Below are 26,981 nucleotides of genomic sequence, written 5' to 3'. Positions count from 1 at the left end.
AGGCTGTATGCACTGCCTATCCTTCATCCACAACCCTGGAGACTGACTCAAAGAAGTCAACCAGGTTGAGCTGGCATGATGTCCCTTTCACAAAGCCAAATTGCATGGGGTCTTGAATTTGGAGATTTCCTTTATCTTTGTTAATCAGGTCCATGATGATGCCCTCCATAGCTTTACATATCAGAGTCATCAGGCTAATGGGCGATAATTCCCAGGGTCTGTAGTCGCTCCCCCTTTATGGAGAGGGATGACTGTAGCAGTGCACCTTTCGGTAGGGACAAAGCCTGAGGTGAAGCTGTGACTGAACAGGACAGACAGATGTGGTGCCAGTTCACTTTGTAGTTCATGTAGAACACAGCCAGGTATATTATCGGGTCCCATGGAAGCTGTATTCTTGCCCTTGGATAATGCAGCTTTAACTGGTGCTGCAGTAATCCTGGGTGCCTGGAATTCTTCCGGTATTGTGATTGGTCCTTTGGGGGGGTGAGGGGTAAAGTTGGCATTGAATCTGTCAGCAATGTCTGTTGACTGAGTATAGGAGGTGTCATTGTGCAGTATCTCAGAGCAAATCTGGGTATTGCTGTGGAGGTTCTTGATATAGCTATAGAAGGCTTTGTGATTGTTTTTAGTGTCTACCTCAATTCTGCATTCATAATTGGCTTTAGAGGATTTGATGAGGGATCTAAACTTTTTGTTGAGGCTAATAAGGGAGTTTTTCCAGTCTTGGGACTGCACCTTTTTCTGCAACAGTTTCTTCCTTCTGTTGTAGAGTTTATTAATGGCATGGGACCACCAGACTGGCTTCCTTTTTTGGAGGAGAGTGTCTTGGTTCTGTTAGGTATGGCTAGTTCCATGCATTTGTGTACATGTTTATACAGTGCATTGGTGTATGATTTGGCAGTCATGCAGCTATTTTCCATTGGCATGGGTGCCATGAAGTTATCCACCTTTGTCTTTAGGAGTCCAAAGTCAGCTTTGGAGAAGCTTTTCAAGGTGGTTACCTTTGCGGGGGGTGTGGGTGAGATGTGCATTTCCATGGTGATTAGTTTATGGGCATATCTGACCAGGGAGAGATTGACTATAGGTGTAGAGCAACGGTCACCCATGTTAATAATAACCAGGTCAAGGATGTTGCTTCCTCTGGCGGGAGTCAGAATGAGCTGGTCCAGGGCATTAGAAATGAAGTCCAGGAAACATTAGGCCAGTGCATTGGTGCTTGAGTAGTTTTCCCAGTTGATGGATGGTAATTGAAGTCTCCTAGTAAGAGAGTGTTGGGTTGGACCTTGATAGATTCCAGGGTTCTTAGGAACATGGAGTGAGAGTCTAGGGACATGGTTAGTGACCTGTAGCAGGCTATGACCTGGATCGCCATCTTACCCAATGTTAGTTGTACCTGAAGCATCTCAGATGCATTATGCTGGGCTACTAGTCTGGAGGTGTGCATATCCTTTTTGAATATGGAGACACTACCGTCTTTGGAGCTTGGATCCATGTTTCGGGGCAGAACTGTGTGGAATGAGTTATAACCTGGTAACGCAGGGGTGCTTTCTGCCATTTTAAACCAGGTCTCTGTTACAGCACAAATGTCGATGTTCTCCATTTTGAGGAGTGCTTTGAGTGAGTGCATCTTCCGATTTAGATTTCTAGCGTTGAGCAGCATGACCCTCAGATTGCATATATTTATAGCTGTTACAGTGGTAATTTGGTCAAAGACACTATGGGGTGGCAAGAGCCTTAGCCAGTACCCATAAACCCAGGGGTAACAGATGCAAGCCATCTCTGGCAAAGCATCAGTATCTGTCAGTCATGTCATCCCAAGCAGACAGATACTGGATCCCCTTAGAATGACTTCAGAAACTTAGCCAATTGTTGAAGTCAATCATTTTTTGTTTGTACTGCGGTATCATTCTGAGTGACAGCAGGATACTGCTCAGGGCTAGGGTCATACCTGCCTGGGCCACTTAATCTGAGAGCTGCACCATGTCTCTCTTCATGTAGTCCAGGGAGGTGTGTCTCAGGTCATTCACACCCACATGGACAATGACAGTGTCATACTTGTACTTCTTGTGGAGTGACCTGAGTGCATGTGTTGTGTCTGATTCTGGCGCCTGATAGACAGCTGTTTATTACCTTCTCCTTATTCAGCCTAGTGAGTGGAACATCTGTGTGCCTCACTATTTGAGTCACCTATGATTAGTGTATTAGCAAAGGTGTTTAGCCTTAGAGGCTTAGGTTGAGGGGCACACTGTGGAGGTGAGCTATGTGTCCTGCAGTTTGTGCTGTGTTGTGGTGGTTGAGTGCATTTCTGTCTTGCAGGTCTCTGCTGTTTCAGTAAATTTCTGTTGAGAGCATCAGCGAAGGTGGGTGTGTGGTTTGCGTTTTTATGTGAGAGCCGTGATAGTGGGTGTTCTGGAAGGCTGTGTGTTCCATGTGGTGTGGTGCAGGTGTTGACCTTCTCTTGACCAGCTAGCCCGGTCTTGGCTGGTGAGTGCATTGCTTCCAATTTGGTGATACAAGTGCATGTCTCACAAGTCTGAGTGTTGGGAGGTAAGAGTAGAGGGTTGTTGGTGTACATGAGGCAGTTGCTGTACTGCCTCAGAATGCCCAAGTGCACCAGGTTAATAGGAGAAAGCATATTGAACTGCCCTTTAATCATGCCAGGAGGTCATAACTACTAAGTACTGGAGCTATTTCCGTGAGGAGCGACTAGTGCTGATGGCACTTAGGTGTGCTACAATAATTGCTATAAAAACCTGTTGAAGTGCAAAGCGATTAGGCTATTTGAAGGGCAAGAGAGAAAGAACTGGCACGATCGAAGGGAAAAACTAAAGAGCAGACTTTCTGGCACTAGTAATAGTTTGCCTCAGCTTGGCGCAGCAGTGCAGAGCTTAAACAAGCGCAAATGCGGGCTTTTAAACGAGAAAGCTGAAAGGGATGGAAAAACTGCCCAAACGGCCAATAAACTACAATTTGTGGGCCAGAAACCACTCCTGTTGTGGTAGATAGGCTTACCAGTCCCACTGATAAGCTAGAAGGCTTCCCTCCAACACAGAAAGGCTTGGGGAGCTCAGAAGCTTGCAAGCAGTCCTGGATACAGCAAATCTGTTTCTGGACTAGACTAGCTACAGGAAAGGCAAGAAATAAGCGCAAACATGGGCTTTTAAATCAGAAAGTTGAAAGGGATGGAAAAACTGCCCAAACGGCCAATAAACTACAATTTCTGGGCCAGGAACGACTCATCTCATGGTAGATAGGCTACATAGTGCTTACTACTCGCACTTTTAAGCTAGAAGCCTTCCCTCCGGCACAGAAAGGCTTGGGGGGCTCAGAAGCTTACAAACAGTCCTGGATACAGCAAATCTGTACCTGGGCTAGACTAGTTACAGGAAAGACAGGAAGCAAGTTTAGAACTTTTTATTTATTTTTTTTTGTTACAGAAAAGCAGCTAAAACAGCAATAAAAACTATTCAAATGCAGTACAAGCTAGCACACCTGAGTGTGTTGCAGTATTAAAGCAAATGCAGTTTAAATATATGCAATTACATTTAAAAATGACTAAAACAAGTGCAGAAGGCAGTAAATTAGGAAAAAAATCAAGATGGAGGCACTTAAAGTATCAGAAAACAATGCCAGCAAATATATAAATAATTCAGTCAAGCAAGCAAAAATTAAGACAGTGAAGAACTCGGAACAGTTAAGTGCCAAAAATGTACTTATCAGCTCCATATTTCCAGATTGTTTGAGAAGCACACACAGTCAGAACTGAAGGAGATTCTAGCAGTGATGGAGTCTAGCAAAGTGTTGTTTTTTTTTTTTTTGGTAAAGTGGAAAGGGCGAAAGGAGGAACAGAAGATAATTCAAGGTTAAGAAACTAAGTGGGCTTGCCTTCTCAAATGTTCTCTCTGTTAGGTAGAATGAGATAATGACATTAGACTGGGAGTAGTGTCCCAGATCAGATTTACAGTAGGGGCGAGCAACTGCAAAGCCACCAAGTATAAGAACAAAATACCAGTAGAGAGGGAGGCTGGGAAACTATTTTAGGCAGAAAACACTACAGAAATGTTTATCACAGCAGAAACACAGCAGTGAGCCATTAAATGAAAGTTTTAAACAGATAAAGGAGCAAGGAGACTCTAGAGAATGCTTTAAATGCAAACAAATCAGTTATATGATGCACTCCTTGGCAAATACAGTAAAAAGTATGCAGCAGACAATAAAAAGTGCTATAAATGGCTACAGTAAGCAATAACTAGTAAAAAATAAGCAAAAAACAGGATACTTATTGTTGTATACCACAGGTCAGAGTTGTGGTCAGTGCACCTCCTCCGCTCAGCTCAGTATGTATAGACAGAAATCTTCTCAAAGTTAGGGCTTTAATACCAGAATGTACAACTTGAAACAACTTTAAAAAGTTCAAAAGAACCAATGAGTGCTTACTCCAAGCCCTAGACTAGCCAACCTGTACTAGCCAGCAGCCAATCAACAACAATTGCAATCGCTAAAGATGAAGAAAGGCTTCTGCTAAGCCTCCCAGTCATCTTCTTACTTCCCGTACTTTCCCTTCAGCGAAGAATACTGCAACAGTGATATGGAAGGACAATAGTACAGCTGTGTAAAATCTTACCTTAACAGTAGATGCTCTTCTCTTCATTGTTGCAGTGTTAGGTCCCTCTCTCCTTCCTTCCTCTTTTATGACTCTTGTCCCCTGGCTTTTCTTACCCTCCTGGCTGTGAGGGGCTGTTGTTTCCTTTCCTCTTTGAATTTTTTTCTCCAGGATGCTCACGTTCTGCAACATCTTTGGGGGTATTTTGTTCCTCCTGGGGCAATTCAGTTCTGAGTATTTGCGTCCATAACATCACCTTTATGCCCTATGTGGGGAGTATGCATGTGATATACCGTGCCAATAAAATCGAAACACTTCAGTATGCTAGCTGGACGCTGGGCTCTCCTTGGCAGGAGTTGCCTTCAGTGAAGAATATTGCAACAGTGAGGAGAAAACATCTATTTGTTATGGTATAGTTTTACACAACTATACTATATTCAAGAAGAGGTCACTGTAACTGTAAGAATACCCTTCTCCTTTTCCCCTAATGAGAGCGCATACATCATTCTCGATCATCTCTTTCCATTTCTTTCTATCCTCTGCATCTTGCTCTGTCCATAAACCTTATCTTAGGCCTTCCTCTATTCCTCTTACCTGGCAGCTCCATCCGTAGCATCTTTTTCCCAATATACCCATCATCCCTCCTCAGCACATGTCCAAACCAACGCAATCTTGTCTCTCTTGCTTTGTCTCCAAACTGTCCAACATGAGCTGACCCTCTAATATACTGATTCCTAATCCTATCCATCCTAGTCACACCGGTGCCACATCCAGCTCTGACTCCTGCCTTTTTGTCAATGCCACTGTCTCCAAACCATATAACATAGCTGGTCTCACTACACTCTTGTAGACCTTCCCTTTCACTCTTACTGATATTTCCACCTATTCCACCCTGCCTGTACTCTCTTCTTCACCTCTCTTCCACATTCACCATTACTCTGAACTGTTGATCTCAAGTACTTAAACTTCGTCACCTTTACCAACTCTACTCCCTGCATCCTCACCATTCCTCTACCCTCCCTCTCATTTACACACATATATTCTGTCTTAGCCCTGCACCCTCATTCCTCTGCTCTCCAGAGCATATCTCCACCTCTCCAGAGTCTCCTCAACCTGATTCCTACTCTCACTACAGATCACAATGTCATCTGCAAACATCATAGTCCACGGGGCCTCCTGTCTGATCTCATCTGTCAACCTGTCCATCACCACTGCAAATAAGAAAGGACTCAGAGCTGATCCTTGATGTAATCCCACCTCCACCTTAAACGGATCTGTCACTCCCACTGCAGTCCTCACCACTATCATACAATACCACAACTCTTCTCTAGGCACCCTGTCATATGCTTTCTCCAGTCTCTAAGAGACACAGCAACTCCTTCTGACCTTCTCTGTATTTCTCCAACAACACTCTCAGAGCAAACATTGCATCTGTAGTGCTCTTTCCTGGCATGAAACCATACTGCTGATAATTAATCATCACCTCCCTTCTTAACCTTGCTTCCACTACTGTTTCCCATAACTTCAAGCTGTGACTAATCAGTTTTATCCCTCTGTAGTTACTACAGCTCTGCACATCACCCTTATTCTTAAAGATAGGTACCAAAACACTTTTTCTCCACTCCTCAGGCATCCTCTTACTTTCCAAAATTTCATTAAACAATCTAGTTAGAAATTCCACTGCCATTTCTCCTAAGCACCTCCATGCTTCCATTGGTATGTCATCTGGGCCAACAGCCTTTCCATTCTTCATCCTCTTCATAGCTGCCCTTACTTCCTCCTTGCTAATCTGTTTCACTTCCTGATTCACTATCCCCACATCATCCAACCTTCTCTCTCTATCATTCTCTTCATTCATCAGCCTCTCAAAATACTCTTTCCATCTACTCAACACACTCTCCTCTCTTGTGGGTACCTTTCCCTCATTATCCTTTATCACCCTTACATGCTGCACATCTTTCCCAGCTCTGTCCCTCTGTCTAGCTAATCGGTACAGGTCCTTTTCTCCCTCTTTAGTGTCCAATCTCCTCCATATGCCCTATCCTTAGCTCATCTCCTTATACTCATGTCTACTTTCTTCATCTCTTTGACAATCCCACTTCTTCTTCACCAGCCTCTTCCTCTGTATACTCTCCTGTACTTCCTCATTCCACCACCAGGTCTCCTTGTCCTCCTTCCTCTGTCCAGATGTCACACCAAGCACCTTTCTAGCAGTCACCCTTACTAGTTCTGCTGTAGTTACCCAGCTATTCGGTAACTCTCCACTGCCTCCCAGTGCCTGTCTTAACTCTTCCCTAAACTCCACTTCACAATCACCCTTTTTTAACTTCCACCATTCTACATACCACCATTCTATGCTGCTTAACTACACTTTCCCCTGCCACCACTTTACAGTCTCCAATCTCCTTCAGACTAAATAAGTCTAAATAATAATAATAAGTCTAAATAATAATAATAATAAGTCTAAATAAGTCTTTCCTAATGAGAGCGCATACAGTTTTCCTATTTTACTTCTTTATACTGACGTTAGTTATATTTGTTTTGTTTTTATAGTAATATTTAGTTGTTTGAAAGCAGTAGCCCCAGTGAACACAAGTAACTGAAAAAAGTTGTTAGCGATGCTGACTTTTACACTGGAGCCTGTTATACCAACAAAGACCTGATGGATTGCTGGTGTGAGGCAGGCATTGGTCTTTGTAGGAACTAAAGTGTAGATGATGCAAATTCTAACTGGAAATGGAGACACAATATGTGTAAAATCCATATGATGTTCTTCGTGTTTCACTGTCACAAGTGCTGGTCGGCTGACTTCTGAGATTTTCGTGTTTGAGTTTCAGATCCGAAGTCTTCAATAAAGCTAAGTACCCCGTTGGGGAAACTTTTTTCTTTCTCCAGACCGATGTCAGAAAAAGTTAATAATTGTATTTCTTGTGGAAAGCAAATACCTCAAAAGGATTTTCATTCTTACTGTATTCCTTGCCTAGGCCCTGATTACGTTACTGGTTGTCGGTTTTGTGCTAGAACTAACCAATGCACTATTAAGCGCCGGTATGATTTTACTTTAAACTTTTTTGGACGCCGGTTTAATTATCCTGAAATGTCGGATAGCCATCCGACTACCGGAGTTTACAAAAAACGCAAAGAAAAGGATAGAGAAAAACAACCGAGGCCCAAAACCAACAATGAAGCTTCTTCTAAGCCAGTCGCCAGTTCTCAGTGAGGTGCTTTCGCAGCCCCTGACGCCCGTCACAGGCCGCTACCGGCTCCCACGTGGAGTCGGCCTTGCTGCTGGATACTCAAGGTATTGGAGCCTTGGACGCTAATCCATCAGATGGGTCAGGAGCTGCTGAGCAGGTACCGGCTTCTGAGGGTGTATTCAGATCTAAACATCTTTACATTAAAACGACTTCAGCTTCAAAGGCAAATACTAAAGCACCTTCTAAAGTAAGGAAACAAACTCAAGAGCCACATGGACAGGCCTCTATGCCCAAAAACAGATGCTGAAAATGTCCGAAGACTTGATTACCTTGATCAGGGGTTCTCATCCCCTTCCTGATAAGATGCCTAGGCAAGACACTGACTATGAATCTTCAGATCAGGTTTCTATTTCTTCTGATTCCTCTTCTGATCAGGAATATTCTCTTCTCCCCATGAGGATTCTGATGCTGAAGAATCTATACCTTCAGCATCTCCTCCTGAGGACTATTCCTTTGGGGAAACCTTGCATACCATGAGGGAGCATTTCCACTGGGAGAGCCAAGATTTTTCAGAATCTAAAAAGAGGCTCAGGGATTTTCTTTTACTACCTCAGCACAGGCCTCTAACCATTCCACCTGTGTTAGACATTGTAGATAATGTGTTTTCGGAGTCTAGTCTGACCCTTGACTCCTTACCCCCGGCTCCTGTTAAGCCTGACAGATATTGCAGGGTTCCTGACTCGCACAAATTTCTTTTTAAAAACCCTGCTGCTGACCCAGAAACTATTTCACAAGGTCCAAAAGGGGTTAAGGCTTCCGCTGCAAAAAACTCAGCCCCCTCTGACAGAGATTCAAGGGCACTGGATAGATGGGGGAAAATGTTTACACATCTGCAAATTTGGCTATAAGTGCCTTAAGCTGTCAATTTCATATGCTTAAGTATCAGCAACATGTCATGGGATTGCTTAAACAGAAAATGTTGTTAAATTCTGAATGTGCAGAAAACAAGGAAATGCAGGATTTATTGTATGCAGCAGAGTAAGTTGGAAAACATACTTAGCAATGTGGTTTTGATTCTTTGGAGGCCTCCTGCAGGGCCGCAGTTACAGGTTCTGTAATTAGGAGGCATGCTTGGTTAAAGGAACAAAATCTGCCTGATCATGTTAAAGTTAAATTACTAGATGCACTTTTACAGCATGATACTTTGTTTGGTGTTAAGGCAGATGAGGTGTTAAAGAAAATGGAGGACAAAGCTAAATCTGTGCAAACTGTCAAAGATTTTTTACAAGTACAGCCACCTAGGTTTAGTAGACACTGGCCTACAAAAGATTGGTCCTTTCCTGTGTCAGACAGACCTCAAAGGGGCGGATCCAGACGCCCTAGGGGCAGACCCCAGGAGCAAGGTTCTTATAGGCCCAAGCAATGGGGTGCTTCTACCTCGAAAGCTGGAGAAGATAGATCACAAACATACAGAAAACAGTCCCAATGACTTCCCCCTGCCTGCACCAAGCACTTATCTTCTGGCAGCACCCTTGGGGGGAAATTAGCACTTTTTGCTCAAAATTGGCACATCATAACCCAGGACAAGTGGGTTCTAAAGATAGTGTCACAAGGCTACAAGTTCCATTTTCATACTCTGCCAAAGGCAAACAGCTGGCCAGATCTGCCAAAAAATCAATGGGCAGAGGCACAAAAACAAGTCTCATCCCTCATGGACATGGGGGCTATTCAGCAAGTACCAGAGCAAGAGCAGGGACAAGGATTTTACTCAAGACTTATTGGTACCCAGAAAGGACAAGGCCTGGAGGCTGATACTGGACCTATCTATTCTGAACACTTTCCTGGATATTCCAAAATTCAAAATGTTGACTTTGCAGCAGCTTCTGCCCATGCTGGGGAAGAATGCTTGGCTTGTGACTTTAGACCTAAAAGAGGCATACCTGCATGTTCCAATCAGACAATCATGCAGAAGATACCCAAGATTCAAGGCTGGTTCAATGCATTACCAATTCTCTGCACTGCCCTTTGGCTTATCTACTGCGCTCAGGGTCTTTACAAAGTGCCTGGCACCAGTAATTGCATTCTGCAGACAAAGAGGAATACAAATATATCCTTACTTGGAGGACCGTCTCATTCAAGCAGAGAACAAGGACATTCGTCTTCAACATCTGGCGTTTGTGAAAAGACTACTAACATGCCTAGGGGTACACAGTCAACGAAAAGAAATCAAAACTAGTACCCTCACAACAGATAACATTCCTGGGTGCAAGCTTTAATACAACTGCCCAGATGGCTTATCTCATGCCAGACAAACAAAGGCAACTTACTACCTATTTCAAAATGTTGGCAACAAAGGCCCAGTTATCTGCAAGAAAAATTCTGCAGGCTTTAGGCTTCATGGCATCCTGCATCCTACTAATTTCGTATGCAAGACTGCATATGAGGAAACTTCAATGGTACCTAAAATGTGTTTGGACTCAACATTGCCACAGCCTAGAAACAGTCATTACTCTCATTCCCTGCCTGCAACAGGAGTTCCGATGGTGGGCAAAGGCTTATCACCTGAACAAGGGGCAGCCATTCACATTACCTCCAGCCAGGCAGACACTAACAACGGATGCATCAGACTATGCCTGGGGAGCCCACATGGCAGGAAGATGCATTCAGGGCACATGGTCCTCAAACCAAATGCATCTACATATCAATCAAAAAGAGATGTTAGCTGTTCAAAATGCCCTGACAGCCTTCAAGGACCTACTTCATCCGGGACAGTTACTGATAGACAGACAACACCACGGTCATGTGGTATATAAACAAGCAGGGGGGCACACATTCTTACCCCCTTTGCAGATTAACCATGACCTTTTGGGACACAGCTTTGACTTGCCAAGTACATCTGCAGGCACAATTCCTGCCAGGAAAGGAAAATACTCTGGCAGACAAACTAAGCAGAAACCTCATGGATCCCCACAAGTGGAAGCTGGATCCACAAGTCTTCAGCATGATAACAAGAAATGGGGATGCCCGGACATAGATCTATTTGCCTCCCCTCTCAATTACCAACTAAAATGATTCTGCACAAGGACTTATCACAGACCAGCATGGAAAGTGGACGGCCTATCTTTCAGCTGGAAAAACCTATCAGTATATGCCTTTCCTCCACTGCCTCTCCTCCCCAAGGTGCTCCTAAAGGTCAGACATGAGAAGCCAAAGATGATACTGATTGCCCCAGACTGGCCATGCCAGTACTGGTATCCAATACAAATAACTTACCTCTATACCCAGCTTGGACCTTACCTCAGATTCCTCCACTACTGTCCCAGCAAAACAATCCGATCATGCACAGCCAACTCAGGACATTAAACTTGGCAGCATGGCGGATAATGTAGTCATACAAAAAACATCTCTCAGTAAAGCTGTGATGGATGTTATTCTGGAAGCCAGAAGGCCTAGTACTAGAAAGTCTTATGCTGGAAAATGGAAGAGATTCTGTGCCTGGAACCAGGCACAAGGAACTGATACAGCGGTACCAAATATTCCTCAGATTTTGCAATGCTTAACTGAGATGCTGGACAAAGGCCTATCTTTTTCATCAATTAAAATTCATGCCTCTGCCATTTCGGCTCATTACAATACAGAGCCAACACTTTTTTTTCACCCTTTATTAAGGCAGTACCTCAGAGGAGCCAAAAATTTAAGGCCCCCAAGGAGACTACCAATACCTGCATGGGACCTCAACTATGTCTTGGAAAAGCTCACCCTGCCTCCTTTTGAGCCAGCTGCTACTGCAGATATGAAATTTTTATCTTGAAAAACAGCTCTGCTCTTAGCAATTACTTCTGCCATACGAGTTTCAGAGCTACAGGGGCTTATGGCTATGGAAACTTTCATCATTTTTTATCCAGACAGGGTCTCCCCGAGGGCACACCTAGCATTTATGCCTATTAGTGTCCAGTGTGGCTCTTAACCAAGCCATCCATCTGCCAACTTTTTACCCAAATGCACAGAACAAGGGGGAGAGAATTCTGCATTCTTTGGATGTACTCAGACAGCTTAGATACTACTTGGACAGAACCAAAGCTTTCAGGAAGACAGAGCAATTACTAGTGGCATATGCTGTTGGATCACAAGGAAAGCCTATCTCAAAGCAGACTATTTCTAAGTGGTTAGGCCACTGCATTTGTTTCTGCTACTTGCACCATGGCAAGCCAGTACCTAAGGGCATTAGGCCTCATTCCACCAGAGCTGCAGCCATCTCAGCAGCCTTTCTCACGGGAGTACCAACCAGAGACATTTTAGAGGTGGCTACTTGGAGTTCAGTGCACACCTTTACTAAGCATTATCATCTGTCACTCTACTCTAAATCCAGGGTATGCTTTGCCACTGCAGTTCTGCAGGGCCTCATAGCTACTCCTACTGCTGTCTAGTTCCAGCCTCCCAACCATAGCTTTGGGACTCTACCCAAATGTAATGACTGCAACAGTGAAACACGAAGAACATAGTACAGTTGTGTACACTTACCATAAATGTAGATGTTCAAGTGTATTCACTGTTGCAGTCCAGGTTACCCACCCGCCTTCCCCCTTTTTTCTTTTGGATCTTATCTTTCCTTCTCTGATTTATACTACCTATGTGGGGTATTTGCTTATAGATGAAGGTAAAATTTATATTGGTGTATCTCAGAATATCTATTTAAAGTTTGGCTACCCTCTTTGGGGGCACCTGACATCTGGGGCAAAAAAACTGAAGAAAATGGTGTCGGCTGCTTCTTTTATACCCCTGACGACCTGTCGTCAGGGAAGGGGTGACAGCAGCCGACGCAGGACCCAAGACTTTGGAATTCAGGCCGGCTGAGGGCAACCTGCCAGCAGGATTACCCAAATGTAATGACTGCAACAGTGAATACACTCTAACATCTACATTTATGGTAAGTGTACACAACTGTACTTTATGATTTACTGTTATAATTACTTCTCCTTGAAGATCTGCTGTATTCTTAGACATTATTTTATGTTTAGTACCTGATATGCCTATGTTTTCACATGCTGTAACAAAGTATTTTCTATTCAAATAAAGGATATTGTTTGTGATCTTTTCTCAGAAAAATATTGGAAGAAATATCAGTACGCATGCAAGTTTGTTCAGCTAGTGAAATCCAAAACCCCAAAGGTTACACTATATACCAAATATGCCAAGTGCATGTTAATGGAGAATGGCCCAGAAGCAGATATTGAAGTTTGTTTTTATGATGGTGAGTGTATTTTTTTTAAGTGAAAGTATTACTGTGTACATTTAAGACTGTAACTGTTGTTCGAGAAGTTCTCATATGAAGTAAAAAGTTAGTATTCAGAATTTTGTTCAGAAGATTGAAAAATAAATGATTTTGATGTATTTGCACTGTTGTAATACTAATCCTCACTTTGTTTCTTCAAAGTATTAAGAGAGGGAAAGAAAGAGAGATGCTGAAAACAGTGTGTTGAGATTTTCCAGAATGACTCTGCTTTCAGGTGGAGTTCCATTGTTAGGGCATTATTGGCAAGTAGGTGTCATTTATAGAAATTCAACCAAACTCAGGTTGGCACTGGAGAATCCAGCACAGTTTTCATTTAAATCATCTGTTCCTCCCCACAGGCATTATAATATGGTTTACTTATTTATTATTATTTTTTTTATTTATTGACATTTGTTGACCAGGAAAGTCCACTGGGCCCAACAACCCATTTTCATTGGAGGCCCGGGGAGAAAGGTTCCATACAATCACAGAATTTTTTTTTCATAACATCAGCTTTGAAAGTCAAGAAAGTTTTTACATAATACAAATTAACATAGATAGATATACATGACAAATACATATTATAGAGGTGTAAATTACAAGAAAATGAGCACAGTGTGTTAAATTTTTAGTTATTCTGTTTGTATATTTTCATAAGTAAGATACTGTTTAATCAATTCTGTTTGTTCAACCACAGAAATAAAGAAAGCAAGAGAGATTGGAAACGAAGACAGATAGTGTAAATTGCAACTATATTAAGTTAGTAAAAGTATCTTCTGAAAATAACCATCACCCCCTTCACAGTACTTACAGTTGATATAAAAAGTGTACATACCCCTGTTAAAATGCCAGGTTTTTGTGATATAAAAAAATGAGACCACAATAAATCATTTCAAAACTTTTCACACCTTTAATGTGACCTATAACCTGTACAATTCAATTGAAAAACAAATCTGTTAGGGGAAAAATATAAAAAATGTACAATAAGCTGTTTGCATAAGTGTGCACACCCTTAAACTAATACTTTGTTGAAGCACCTTTTGATTTGATTCTTGGGTAGGAGTCCATCAGCATGGCACATCTTGACTTGGCAATATTTGCCCACTCCTTGCAAAAACGCTCCAAATCTGTCAGATTGCGAGGGCATGTCTTGTGCACAGCCCTCTTCAGGTCACCGCACAGATTTTCTATTGGATTTAGGTCTGGGCTCTGTTTGGGCTATTCCAAAACTTTAATTTTCTTCTGGTGAAGCCATTCTTTTCCTGATTTGGATGTATGCTTGGGGTCATTGTCATGGTGAAGGGTGAAATTCCTCTTCATCTTCAGCATTTTAGCAGATGCCTGAAGGTTTTGGGCCAAAAGTGACTGGTATTTGGAACTATTGATAATTCTCTCCACCTTGACTAAAGCCTCAGTTTCCGCTGAAGAAAAGCAACCCAAAAGCATGATACTGCCACCACCATGCTTAACTGTGGGGATGGTATTCTTTTGGTGATGCGAAGTGTTGTTTTTGCGCCAAACATACCTTTTGGAATTGTGGCCATAAAGTTCAACCTTGGTCTCATCAGACCATAACACATTTTCCCAAATGCTTTTGGGTGACTTGATGTATTATTTTGCAAATTTTAGCTAGGCCTGGATGTTTGTCTGTGTAAGAAAAGGCTTCATCTTGCAACCCTACCCCTTAGGCCAGACATATGGAGTATATGGGAGATTCTTGTCACATGTAGTACACAACCAGTACTTGCCAGAAATTTCTGCAGCTCCTTCAGTGTTGCTGTAGATCTCTTGGCAGCCTCCCTGACCAGTTTTTGTCTTGTCTTTTCATCAATTTTGGATGAATGTCCAGTTCTTTGCAACGTCTCTGTTGTCCCATATTTCCTCCACTTTTTGACTGTCTTCACTGTGTTCCGTGGTATATCCAATGCTATGGAAAAATTTTTGTACCCTTCTCCTGACTGATACTTTCAACAATGAGATCTCTTTGATGCTTTGTAAGTTCTCTGTGCACCATGGCTTTTGCTGTAGCAGCAACTGAATAAATGTCAGGAAAACAACCTACTAGGACAGCTGAACTTTATTCCGGGTTAATCAGAGTCTCTCTAATTGATGGCAGGTGTGTACCCAAGAAGACTGAATGCTGTAATTAAAGCAAAAGGTCCTTCAACAAAGTATTAGTTTAAGGATGTGCACACTTAACGCAACTAGCTTATTGTACGCCCCCCCAACAGACTTGTTTGTTTTTCAATTGAATTGTACAGGTTATAGGTTACATTAATGGTGGGAAAAGTTTTGAAATGACTTATTGTGGTCTCATTTTTTTGTATATTACAAAAACCTGGCATTTTAACAGAGGTGTGTACACTTTTTATATCCACTGTAGGTAATGTGTCACTAAACAGTCACATGATTAATTACCTTAAATAATTCACTATTATAAAACAATCATTAAAATAGCAACGTTTGTATAAAAATATTCAATAGTTTAACTTTCCTTTTTCTATTCATCAAAAAACAATTAATACTTGTGTTTTGCCCTGGGTATTTTTCAGCATTTAATTTCAGTTGCCAAAGCATTTCTGTAGTTTTAATTTTGTTCTTAAAGGAACCTCCTCTTAAATTTGTGATTCGAAATGTATGGTGGGGCAGGGAATTACTGGACAACTTAAGATGCTTTGAATTGCTGAGTGTTAAGGAACTCAAGCTAATGACCTCAAGCTAATTCCAGTCTTCCAAGTGTTTGAAGACTCATTTGACAGGGCATCCTCTGAGAAAAATTTACAACCAGCATCACTCAGGAAGCCAGATAGATTTATAGCATCAAGGAAAAAATGTTAACGCCTGCATAAAAACCTTCCTGCAGAGCTTATATTAATTGCTGTTCATTCTCCCAGTTGGTCCAAGCTGGTAGCAGCCGATATGGCATTCATATCCTGGACCTGTGTGGGAAGAAGGTAGTTGCATCCTCCACTCCAAGCATTAGAACAATTAATTGACAAACCTATGTGTTCTAGTTTTTAGGCATAAGTTTTAGGGAAATGAAGGGCATGACTGAAGAGATACAGGAAGCCATTGAAGTTAGAAAATAGGCAGATAATTGCAGGTGTGCACTACATTTATTTATTATCACTCACTCATGGCTTAGGATCCAGCCAGATGATGTAAAAGAGCAGCTACTCAATGCACCCTTGCACAAACACCTTTTGTCTGGATACCTTTTTATACTGTTTCAGGAGAGTGTAGGAAAACGGAGGGGTATGCAAGTAATGAAACAGTTATTCCTTTCTCGAGTTCCTAACTGCAGTATGAATTAGATAACTAAATAATGGCCCATTGATAGGAGCCAATCCCATGTGGGGCAGTTTAAGCAGAAATCCATCCATCCTCAGCCCCTTTTCCCGTTTTGCACATGGATCAGGGTGTCACTTCCACAGTGACAATCATCTTGAGCCAAGGTTTACAATGCTGGGGGGCTAGCCCTGCCGCGGTAAAAATATCCTTTGAAAAAAGACAGTGGAGGAGTAGCAGCAGCATCCATGTCAAACAGCAGGACAGAGGCAGTAGAATGGACCATTTCCCAGCCAAGAAGGTTCCTCACAGTTTTGGCTATATTGCTTCCACCCTGTCCTGGGAGGTAGACTGAAGATTTTTTGTTTGTGTGTGTGTGTGTGTGTGTGTGTGTGTGTGTGTGTGTGTGTGTGTGTGTGTGTGTGTGTGTGTATATATACATTGTGTGTATACATTGTGCGTGTACATGTGTGTGTGTACATGTGTGTTTATATATATATATGTGTTTGTGTGTGTGTATATGTGTTTGTGTGTGTATATATGTGCATGTAGTATGTGTTTGTGTGTGTATATATGTGTATATACGTGTGTGTGTGTGTATATGTGTGTGTGTGTGTGTGTGTGTGTGTATTTATATATATATATATATATATATATATATATATATATATATATATATATATATATATATATAAAATATATAATTTATTTATTTATTTGCATTTGTTGACTGGGATAGTCCACTGGGTTGAGTTGGTCCGTTTTCAGTGGAGGCCCAGGGAGAAAAGCTCCACAAGAACACATAATGTTAAGTTGTCTATCTCGCCTTCATTCTTGCTGAATGGGTTCGGAGCCGATCCATACTAAAGCTCGAGATTCCACCGGCTCGAGGCTCCCCTATATCCCACAATGCTAGGCGGTAACTACCCAGATCTCAGCTGACTGGGTGCTTTTCACCGGCTCTGGCAGGTTAGTCAAAAGATTTAATTCTAAAATCTTCAATCTTAGACCCCTAGTACTCTTTTTTCACTAAAACCTTTAGTTTTAAATACCCCTTTTCCTGGTTCGACAACTTTGTTGCCCTTAATTCCTTCTTTTATTTCCCTTTAGTTTTAGGCCTTAGGCCCTTTCTAGTCCCCTTGTGTGACTGGTATTTTATTTTTAATTAAGGCCTGTGTGTGTGTGTGTGTGTGTGTGTGTGTGTGTGTGTGTGTGTGTGTGTGTGTGTGTGTGTGTGTGTGTGTGTGTGTGTGTGTGTTTTTCTTGGACCTTTTATTATGTCTAAGGGTTCGAAGGACTCGTGCTGTCAGAAAATGTCTCTGACAGACGGTCACACTTCTTGTGTGTATTGCCTGGGACCAGGACTCTTTGCTGTTTGCCATGGTTTTAGCCCTAGAGTCCTGCAGGAACGCAAGAATAAATTAATCTTGTGTGGCTTATTAAAGCCTGAAGGCCCCGACTCAGTCTGTGTCGGGAAGCTTCTAAAACTTCCAAACAGTCGGCGGAGCCGAGGTTGATTGAGCAACATTCTAGGAAGAGATCTAGATCCCCCAGGATCCTCTACTTTCTGAACGGAGCCATAGAACACATTCCTCACGGTCTTCCAGGCTATCTGACCACGATTTGCAAAGGGTAGTGAGTAGACTTCTCAAGTCCGAGGCACTGGCCCAAATGCTGCATAGCCCGACTCAGCAGTCAGTGGCTATTTCCGTTCCCCAAATATTCCTCCTCCGACTCCTTTGAGTTCGGAGCCAGGGTTTGTCGGAGCCATGACTGTGATGGTCGGCCGGATCCGATACCTTCCCTCCTTGGAGGATCTCGCGCCGAGCTTTCCTTTAAATCGGCTCCGAGGCGATCAGCATCGGACCCTCCCTCCCGCTCTCTCCCTCTCGGGGGAGGCTGGCTAGTGAGTTCGGCTCCGACCGACTGAGGGATCTCGGCCAGCGAGCGCCGTCGAGGCTCCGGGGCCGGGCATCGACGACCTTGTCCCCCCCTCCCTCTCTCTCTCGGGCGCTGTGAGTTCGGCCGGGCATCGCTCGGCCCGCCCCTGTCGGTGCCGGGGGGTCCTTGTCTCTTCGAGCGGGGACCTCCGGCCTTGCCTGACAGGGGTGCCTTCGAGGTCATGCGGAGCGTGCTAGAACCAGGGTCTGCCCCACAGTCGGCTCCCAGCCCCTCCATCTACAGTGCCTGCAGTGATTTCTACCCACCCCCTTGCATTAGACCGCAGAGAGCCAACTCCTCAAGTTTCCCCATTGGGAATTTCCTCCTCTTCCGAGGCCTCTCCTGACCTGGTAGGAGACCCCCTAGGAAGAGGCAGTGCAAGAGGAAGCACATTGACTCTGAGTCTATCACCTCTGACACTGACTTAGAGGAATCTGAAGGTTCCCTCGATCCCCTCTGAGGATGTCTCCTTTGCTGACATCCTTGAGATCCTGAAACAGAGGGGGAACTGGCCAGCCCTTAACCCTTCGGAGGATGAGTCAGTGTATCTTGAGGCGCTTGGCTCGCCCTTCTACCTCCTGGGTGTCCCTCCCTTTGACCCCCTTATGGAAGTGGTGGCAAGGAAGGCCTGGACGGCTCCTGATTCAGTGGAACCCAGAGGCCATCTAAATTTATTACTGCCCCTAGAGATAAAGATTTTTTATCCAAAGGTGTCCCCGTTGATGCCATGGTGGTGGCTGCGGCCACTAAGAAGGAGTTAGCCGATCCTTCGGTTCCTGTCCCTGTCCATCCTCCTAATAAGGAATCTAGGACCATGGACAGGTACGGCAAGCGGATCTGAACTACTTATGCCACTTCACTCGTCTCCAGAGAGATTTACTCAAGGATATGGGTGAAGTGATAAAGGATCCTACAGCTGAGGGGTTCCAAGACAGAATGAACTCCCAGTTGGCAACCCTGAATTCCATCATTAACTCCTCCATGCAGCTTGTCTCATATGCTGCGGATGTAGAGCCGCAGGCACAGGTGTTGCCTTATGACGCCACGCCTGGATGCGGCTGTGCAACGACCCTTTCAAGGCGTCCTTCACCAATTCTCCCTTTGATGGATCATCCTTGTTTGGTCCACAGGTGAAGGATACATTGACCAGGTGTGAGGTAGAAGGTAAGACTCTCTGCCGTAGGAGTCCGTTTTCTACCCTTCTAGACCCTATCCCAAAGGTCAGAGGGAGGAAAGATGTGGTTCCGTAAACAATCCCAGGGAGTCTCATCTGACGGTCAATTAGAGGCAGAGGGGGGAATAATAATAGACGCTGCCCTAGAGGCAGAGGAGGTCCGCAAAACCAGGGTAGCAGAGAAATGTTCTCTGATAAACCCTTTCAGCATCCCTGAGGGGCTGCCCGGCTGTCCACCGAGGCAGTCGGGGGAAGGTTATCCCTGTACCCAAAAGCCTGGCTTTCTCTTACTCAAGACAAATGGGTACAGTCGATCATATCCGAGGGTTGCAAAATTCCCTTTATTCACATCCCATCCCAACCCAAAAGATCCCTTCCAGATGTTCCACCCAGTCTAAGGGAACAAGCAGCATTAGAAATTTCAAAGCTGCTATCAAAAAGAGCTATCCAATCAGTCCCAGCAGACCAGCAAGGATCCGGAATCTACTCCAAATTCTTTTTGGTACCAAAGAAAACAGGGGACTGGAGACCCATACTGGATCTCAGCTACTTAAACAAGTATGTCAGGAAAACAAAATTCCGGATGGTCACGCTACAGTCCATTCTACCCTTCTTGGGTCAGGACAATTGGATGTGCTCGTTAGATCTTCAGGACGCGTACTACCACATCAAGATGAACAGACGCTCCAGGAGATATCTCCGCTTCAGGCTGGGAGCCAGTCACTACCAGTTCAGGGCCCTGCCCTTTGGTCTCACTACAGCCCCCCGTGTGTTTACCAAATGCATGGCAGTGGCTCACTTGAGACGTCAAGGATTCCAGGTGTTTCCATATTTAGACGACTGGCTCCTTACCGCCACCACCAGACATCAGCTTCTTCTGTCCAGGGACTTCACCATCCAATCTTGCCAAGCTCTAGGCATTTCAATAAATTTCGAAAAATCTGCCTTGTCGCCTTGTCAATCGACACACTCAATCTTTCAGCCAGATTCACAGAGCAGAGAGTGTCAGACATTCGAAAACAAGTTTCCCTTCTCTTACGATGCAACAAAGTCAAAGCCAGACTAGTTTTGAAGGTGTTAGGACTCATGGCAGCAGCTATTCCCCTTCTCCCCTTAGCTCGCTTCCACATGAGGATCCTCCAATGGATGCTGTTTACTCAGTGGTCCTTTCAACAGCTCCCGATGTCCCATACCATATTGATAACTCAATCATGCAAGAATCAACTGTCTTGGTGGATCACATCACCTCAAGTTCTCCGAGGAAGACCCTTCACTCTTCCCCCAGTCACGTTGACAACAGACGCCTCCCTGATCGGGTGGGGGGGCATTATCAGGGCAGGACAGTCCAAGGCACGTGGCAACCTTTCGAGTGCCACTTGCACATAAACGTCTTAGAGATGAGAGCAGTGCTTTTAGCGTTGCAAGCCCTTCACGACTCTCTTCCCACTGGGACTATTGCCATTCAGACGGACAACATGTCCGTACATCAACAAACAAGGCGGAACCAGATCATACCCTTTATGTTGAGAGGCACTCAGACTTTGGCAATGGGCGATCTCTTCTCAGCATTTTCTGATAGCAACGCACATTCCCGGGAAATCCAACGTTATTGCAGACACGTTGAGCAGGGCAATTCTCATGCCCCATGAGTGGTCTCTAAAGAAATCAGTTCTAGAAGAAGTATTCCTAAGATGGGACCAGCCTTGCTGCGATCTTTTTGCTACTCCCCAAAACAGCAAGTGTCACGACTTCTTCACTCTCTTCCGTTCTACCAGGCCATCCCACCAGAGACGCCTAGTCCACGATTGGCCCGGGACTTCTATATGCCTTTCCCCCCTTTCCACTGATATCTCAACTAATTCAGAAAGCCATCGCTTTGAGAGTGACAATGATCCTCATTGCCCCTTACTGGCCTCGACAGATATGGTTTCCGTTTCTTCATCGTTACCTTTTGGAGCAGCCTTGGCATCTGGACCCAGTACCAGATCTGTTAACCCACCAATCGGGTCAGCTGCACCAATCTCTGCTTCTCTAAACCTCACAGCGTGGTTTCTCCGATTCCAACCTTAGCCAGGCTTCCTCAATATCTCGCTCGGTCCGAGATATCTTGATAGCCTCTCATAAATCTTCTACCCGAAGATTTATAGTAGCAAATGGAAACGCTTCTCTTTTGGGCAACATCAAAACATAGATCCCTTTACTGCACCTATCCAGTCTATTCTAGACTTTCTAGCAGAACTCTTTCATTTAGGATCATCTGCATCTACCATTAGAGTTCAATTGGCTGCCATATCTAATTTTCATGTTGGTGTCTCGGAGTCTAGCATCATGGCTCACAAACTCTGTAAAGCCTTTTAAGGCTAAGGGCGTTTTTCTCAAACCTCCAATCAAAGATCCCCTGCCTCAATGGGATTTGAACTTGGTTCTGGCATCCTTAATCCTTCCCCCTTTGAATCATGTTCTCTGAAGTTGCTTTCTTGGAAGACACTTTTTCTGATAGCTATAACTTCAGCGAGAAGGGTATCTGAACTCCATGCTCTGTGCAGTCGTCCTCCTTACTTAGTGTTTCACAAAGATAGGGTATCCCTCCACTAATCCATCCTTTTTACCTAAAGTTTCCTCTCAAGTAAACCTAATCCAAATTATTGATCTCCCCGTCTTTTCCCTAACTATTCAAACAGGTCAGAACAAAAGCTACATTTTTGGATGTTCATCGCCAACTTAGATATTACTTAGACAGGACTAAACAATTCAGGAAATCTGATCAACTGTTTCTGTCAGATATGGAAGGAAATTGGGCCTTCCTGTTACTAAAGTATCCCTCTCTAGATGGCTCACCTCTACAATTACCTTCATCTATGAGATCAGACATCAAAAACTACCCTCAAGACCTAGAGCTCATTCAACTAGGGCATTAGCTACATCCGTAGCTTTTCAGGATAGGCTGCCAATAGATTCCATTTGTGCAGCAGCCACCTGGGCTTCTCCTCATACCTTCATTTCACATTACAAATTGGACATGGTTTCCAGAAGCCGTGCCAACTTTGGTTCCACTGTTCTCAAGAGTCTGTTCCGATAGGCCACCCGGGATAAGGTGCTAGGGACGCGGTCCCATCCAGCAAGAATGAAGGCGAGATAGACAACTTAACATTAAAGTTATGTACCTACCATAACGTTCCATGTTAGTTGTCTTCTTCTCGCTTCTTCCCTCCTTCCCCAAGCCTGGACAGACCGACAGGAATTCAGTTTGTGTTCTTCCTCTGGAAATCCTTCCACCACCTTTTCTCCTTTCTTAGGTCTGCGATACCTTTCACGCAGGTTGTTTTGAGGTGGATTTCCCTTCTCCATTCTATGGAGACTAGGGTTGCTTGGTATAGCTATCAAACGAGATCTGAGTAGTTACCGCCTAGCATTGTGGGATATAGGGGAGCCTCGAGCCGGTGGAATTAGCTCTTTAGTATTGGAACCCATCCAGCAAGAAAGAAGGCGAGAAGAAGACAACTAACATGGAACGTTATGGTAGGTACATAACTTCTTATTACATTACATTACATAATATTTACATATATGTAAGGTTCCATTATGTTACTTAATGTACAGTATTTAAATCAGTGCAGCAGGTTAAACCAGGTTGACAGAGGCAAAGCTCAGTTAGATATTTGTTTACGAGAACAAAGAAGGGGGGTTGGAAGACAGTCGATGAGGAAGTAATTTAGGTAGGAACATGAGAGGGACATTAACATTTGGAGGATAGATATATGAAGAGCTGGCTTTTGAAGTTATTATGGTTAGGTATGTTGCGTAGGTGAGAGGGGAGAGAGTTCTAAAGTTTGGCTATTGTGCAGGATAGTAGTAGTTGGCTTGGGGGATGAGAGTTTGTGTACTTGAAGCAGATTTTTGTTCTCTGATCTTAAGGAGCGGGGGGAGAGTGTAGGGTGTTAGTGCTGTGGCTAGGGATGGACAGTCAAAAGGTTTGAAGATGAGCTTGTGAGTAGTGGTGAGTTGTAAATATCTAAGATAGTTGGGGAGTTCTAGCCATTTGAGATTGAGTAGTGAGTGGCAGTGATGGGATGATCTGATGTGTATCTGTGTGTGTGTGTATCTAGATTAGATATGTATGTATATATATATATATATATATATATATATACATATATATATATATATATATATATGTATATATATATATATATATATATATATATATATATATATATATATATATATATATACACACACACGTATATATATATATATATATATATGTGTGTGTGTTTGTGTGTATATCTATATATATATATATGTTTTAAGTGAGTGTATCAAAATACAAAACTGGTTTTAAGACTTGCATCCTCCCTAACCATAACAATGCCTCCCCTTTTCTTAGGCCAGGTTACTTTAGTAGGTCTTATTGTGGAACCCTTTCTCTCATTGAAAACCATAGAAAGTATTCGGTTTACTGTCAAAAACACGAAAATCACTTACGTGAACGGTGATTTCCATGACAAATAACGTCTGCTCATACATATTAATTAGGTTGTATGGTCGACGCAACAAAGTCGACAAATTCTGTCGACCATATTTTGTAAATCCCCCATTTACATCAATGCTGTGAGCCTCCTAAACGAACGTACACATGAACATAGACATTCCAACTGTCACTCCTACCATGGTCGAGGAGGTGGCTGTCGTGCATGTCAGTGTCGACCTTTTGACTGTAAACTAAAGGTATTCTGTTCAAGGCATTTTCTGGTGCCCAGGGCTTTTTGCATGGAGAGCCGTACTGAACCTGTTCAAAATTAAAAAGATTTGAAGACAAGGAAGTTCAGGATATTAGTCATGTAGTCTCTTTTGCAGTGCCAGCTTAGTCATTTTGAGATATGAAGGAGGCTTACTTTGACATTCCTTTTTAAACTACAAAAAGTCACTCTGACCTCATCCCAGAGGAAAATTTGGGGCCAAAGGTCAGTGCTAGGTACCAAATTTGTCAGTCTGTCTCTCTCCCTCGAGAGAAGATCTTCTTGCTGCACTCCTTTGTGCAAGCTTCAAAGAAGAGTTGTATGACATTAAGATTCTCTCCTCAAAGTGCTGGAATCCTTGTCACCATCCGTTTTCATAGTTCCCTTAGCCAGGCTGCACACGACGAAGATCCACTGGTACCTGATTAACTTAAAACAACAGCACCTTGCCTCACTGAACTTTGGTGAGCCTGTCTGACACCAACTCCCCCATCTTCTTCTGTACAGTTCCCATACCTAAGGAAGAAGTACCTCACAGACTGAGGGCCCCCAAGCATCAGCATTTTGCCTTTGCCAGCAGAATTGGGTAAATCTCCCTGGAGAATGACTTCTGTCCAGCAGCTACAGTCTTTAATTTTGTCCTGGACTGTTCAAGGGGGAAGATCCTCCTGGTGTGCTGTGGGTAAAGACCTGGTCATCAGCCGTTTGTTAGCGCTCCACATCAGACACTTGTTGGCACTCCAGTGTCCACTTCCAGGAAAGGCTGTGTTTAGACACCCAGCTGTCTCCGTTTAGCTTGTGGGGCAAACCTTATTTTTCTTAAGGGGAACAGAGAGACCCGTCTTTGAAGTGAGGCTAGGAGTTCTGTTCCTGCCTCTTTCTGGTTCTGAAGGGGTATAGCAAGACGTTTGCACTATACTGGACATCAGTGACTTCAGAGAACACATCTGATATGTCACAATCCAAATGAAGGCTTCTCATGGGGTCACTGTTATACTTTTACAGACACTTGGGGTTGGTGACACCAAACATGGTAGATGCATTCTGACACATAGGTTTCTGGTGTCAGCACAGGAGATTCCTACAGTTTTCTGTAGGTGGGTACCACTTTAAAGTGCTGTGTTTGTTCTCTGTTACACATCCAGAGTGTTCACTTGTATACTAGTTATTTTGGCAGAGGTCTTGTAGGAGAAGGGTCTCCATGTGTTTCATTCCCTTACTTCGATAACTGACTAGTGATAGTGCTGTCAAGTGACTCTCTGGTACAATCCCTGGATTTGGTACCTCCATGGCTAAGACCATGGGGTCTGTGTAAAATGAGAGGAGTTATCGTTGAGTCTTTCTCAGAAGATTGCTGTGGTCAAGGCAAAATTGTATGCTTGCGTATTTGCCATTCATTCCCTCCTAGAGAGCCCAAGAGGTAACAACCTTGGCAGCCCACGTGACTTTGCAACAGAGGGACCTGGCTTAGACCACTTTGCACCTTCTAGACTTAGTGGTAGCCGTAGTCTAGCTGATGCTTTAGGCACATCTGCTGATGTAGACTGTGAGACTTCAGTAGCTGATGTCACCAGCTGCTTAGGATTGATGATCTGGCATCAGACCACTATCCCTGGGCTCTGGAGTAGTGAGTATTCACCACTAATCACACTGTAGCTGTTTTCCTATAGCCACTTCTATTGCAGGGTCTGATGATGTATTCTCTTCCGGCAGGATAGTGGCTCCCACGTCTTCTCCTCCACAGTTCAAGCAGAGGTGATGTCACACAAGTCAATTAGTGCTGTAAACAGTATGTCTTTATTTGAACGCTTCCAAGGAGGAGCTAGTACCGAAGCCTCTACTAATGCAGTCTAACATCCACTCCACCATGTGATGCATACGTAAGCAAGAGCCATATAATCATACTCCTGTATAATAATAAATTGCATTGAGACTGGCAGTGGACCATAGAGACCCCATACTTTCAGCCATCTGTATTCTGAGAGATGTGATAATTCTGTAATACTCCACGATCCACTCAAATAGACCTTTTTTTGAAGCTGAGATTTTTGGGGCTTGTCTGGTCAGAGTCTTGCTGTGTGGGGTACCCATAGGTCAAATGTGTTTGCCACATGGAGGGGATCATTGACAGTGGGGAAGCAGATAGTACACTCTACCTCTGGTGTAAAAGGCTGTGGGTTCTCTTCCCACACCAGGTAGTTTGATTGCTGACACTGCAGTGCAGTATAAGGGTGTGTGCACTCCTGAGTGTGCTGTCCTTTAGATGACTGTAAACAGAGGTCTCTTCTGCTTGAGTTGATGGTAGCTCAAGTAAACGTAAAAGATCTTGCAGCACTTATCAAAAAGAGTATGGGGAAGTTCTCCAGTGCCTTGGCTAAATTTCACCTAATAGTATAATTGCCACCTCTCCCTTGAAAAGAGCCTACAAGCCTAGTGGGACTTGGTCAGCCAATAAGCAGTAAATAAAATAAATAAGTCCTTTTTCTGTTCTGCTTGGTGCAGCATGGGAAAGGCAGAGTTGATGCTGGATATGTTCTTTGTGTCATATCAAGAGAGATTCCTGTACAATAACATTGTACAGTACCTACCCTGACACGCACCTGAATGTTTTGAGGATATGATTGTCAGACTAGTTGCATAACATTTAGAATGAATTGCTTATTCTTCAGGTTATGAATCATCAGTTGGTGATGAAAGGCTACTTTCCATTAAGTATGTTTGGAAGCAGGATGTCCTTACCTAATCCGGAGTGACAGAAAGTACAATT

The 26,981-nt window shown here is 43.6% G+C and overlaps 1 protein-coding gene across 1 annotated transcript in view; it reads left to right on the top strand.

The window, feature by feature from the left end:
• The window catches only part of PLK4 (polo like kinase 4), a gene marked incomplete in the record, with an annotated part of 949,915 nt that overhangs the window by 542,997 nt on the left and 379,937 nt on the right, over window positions 1-26,981 (top strand). The window contains 1 exon segment of the mRNA XM_044061753.1: window positions 12,902-13,051. Coding sequence (XP_043917688.1) covers window positions 12,902-13,051 — 150 coding nt within the window.

The sequence above is a fragment of the Protopterus annectens genome, chromosome 2.part0 (genome assembly GCF_019279795.1).
Source record: "Protopterus annectens isolate FY-2018-M chromosome 2.part0, PAN1.0, whole genome shotgun sequence".
Lineage (NCBI taxonomy): Eukaryota > Metazoa > Chordata > Ceratodontiformes > Protopteridae > Protopterus > Protopterus annectens.
The sequence above is the reverse complement of the archived record's forward strand: the minus strand, read 5'-3'. Positions and strand labels throughout refer to the sequence as shown.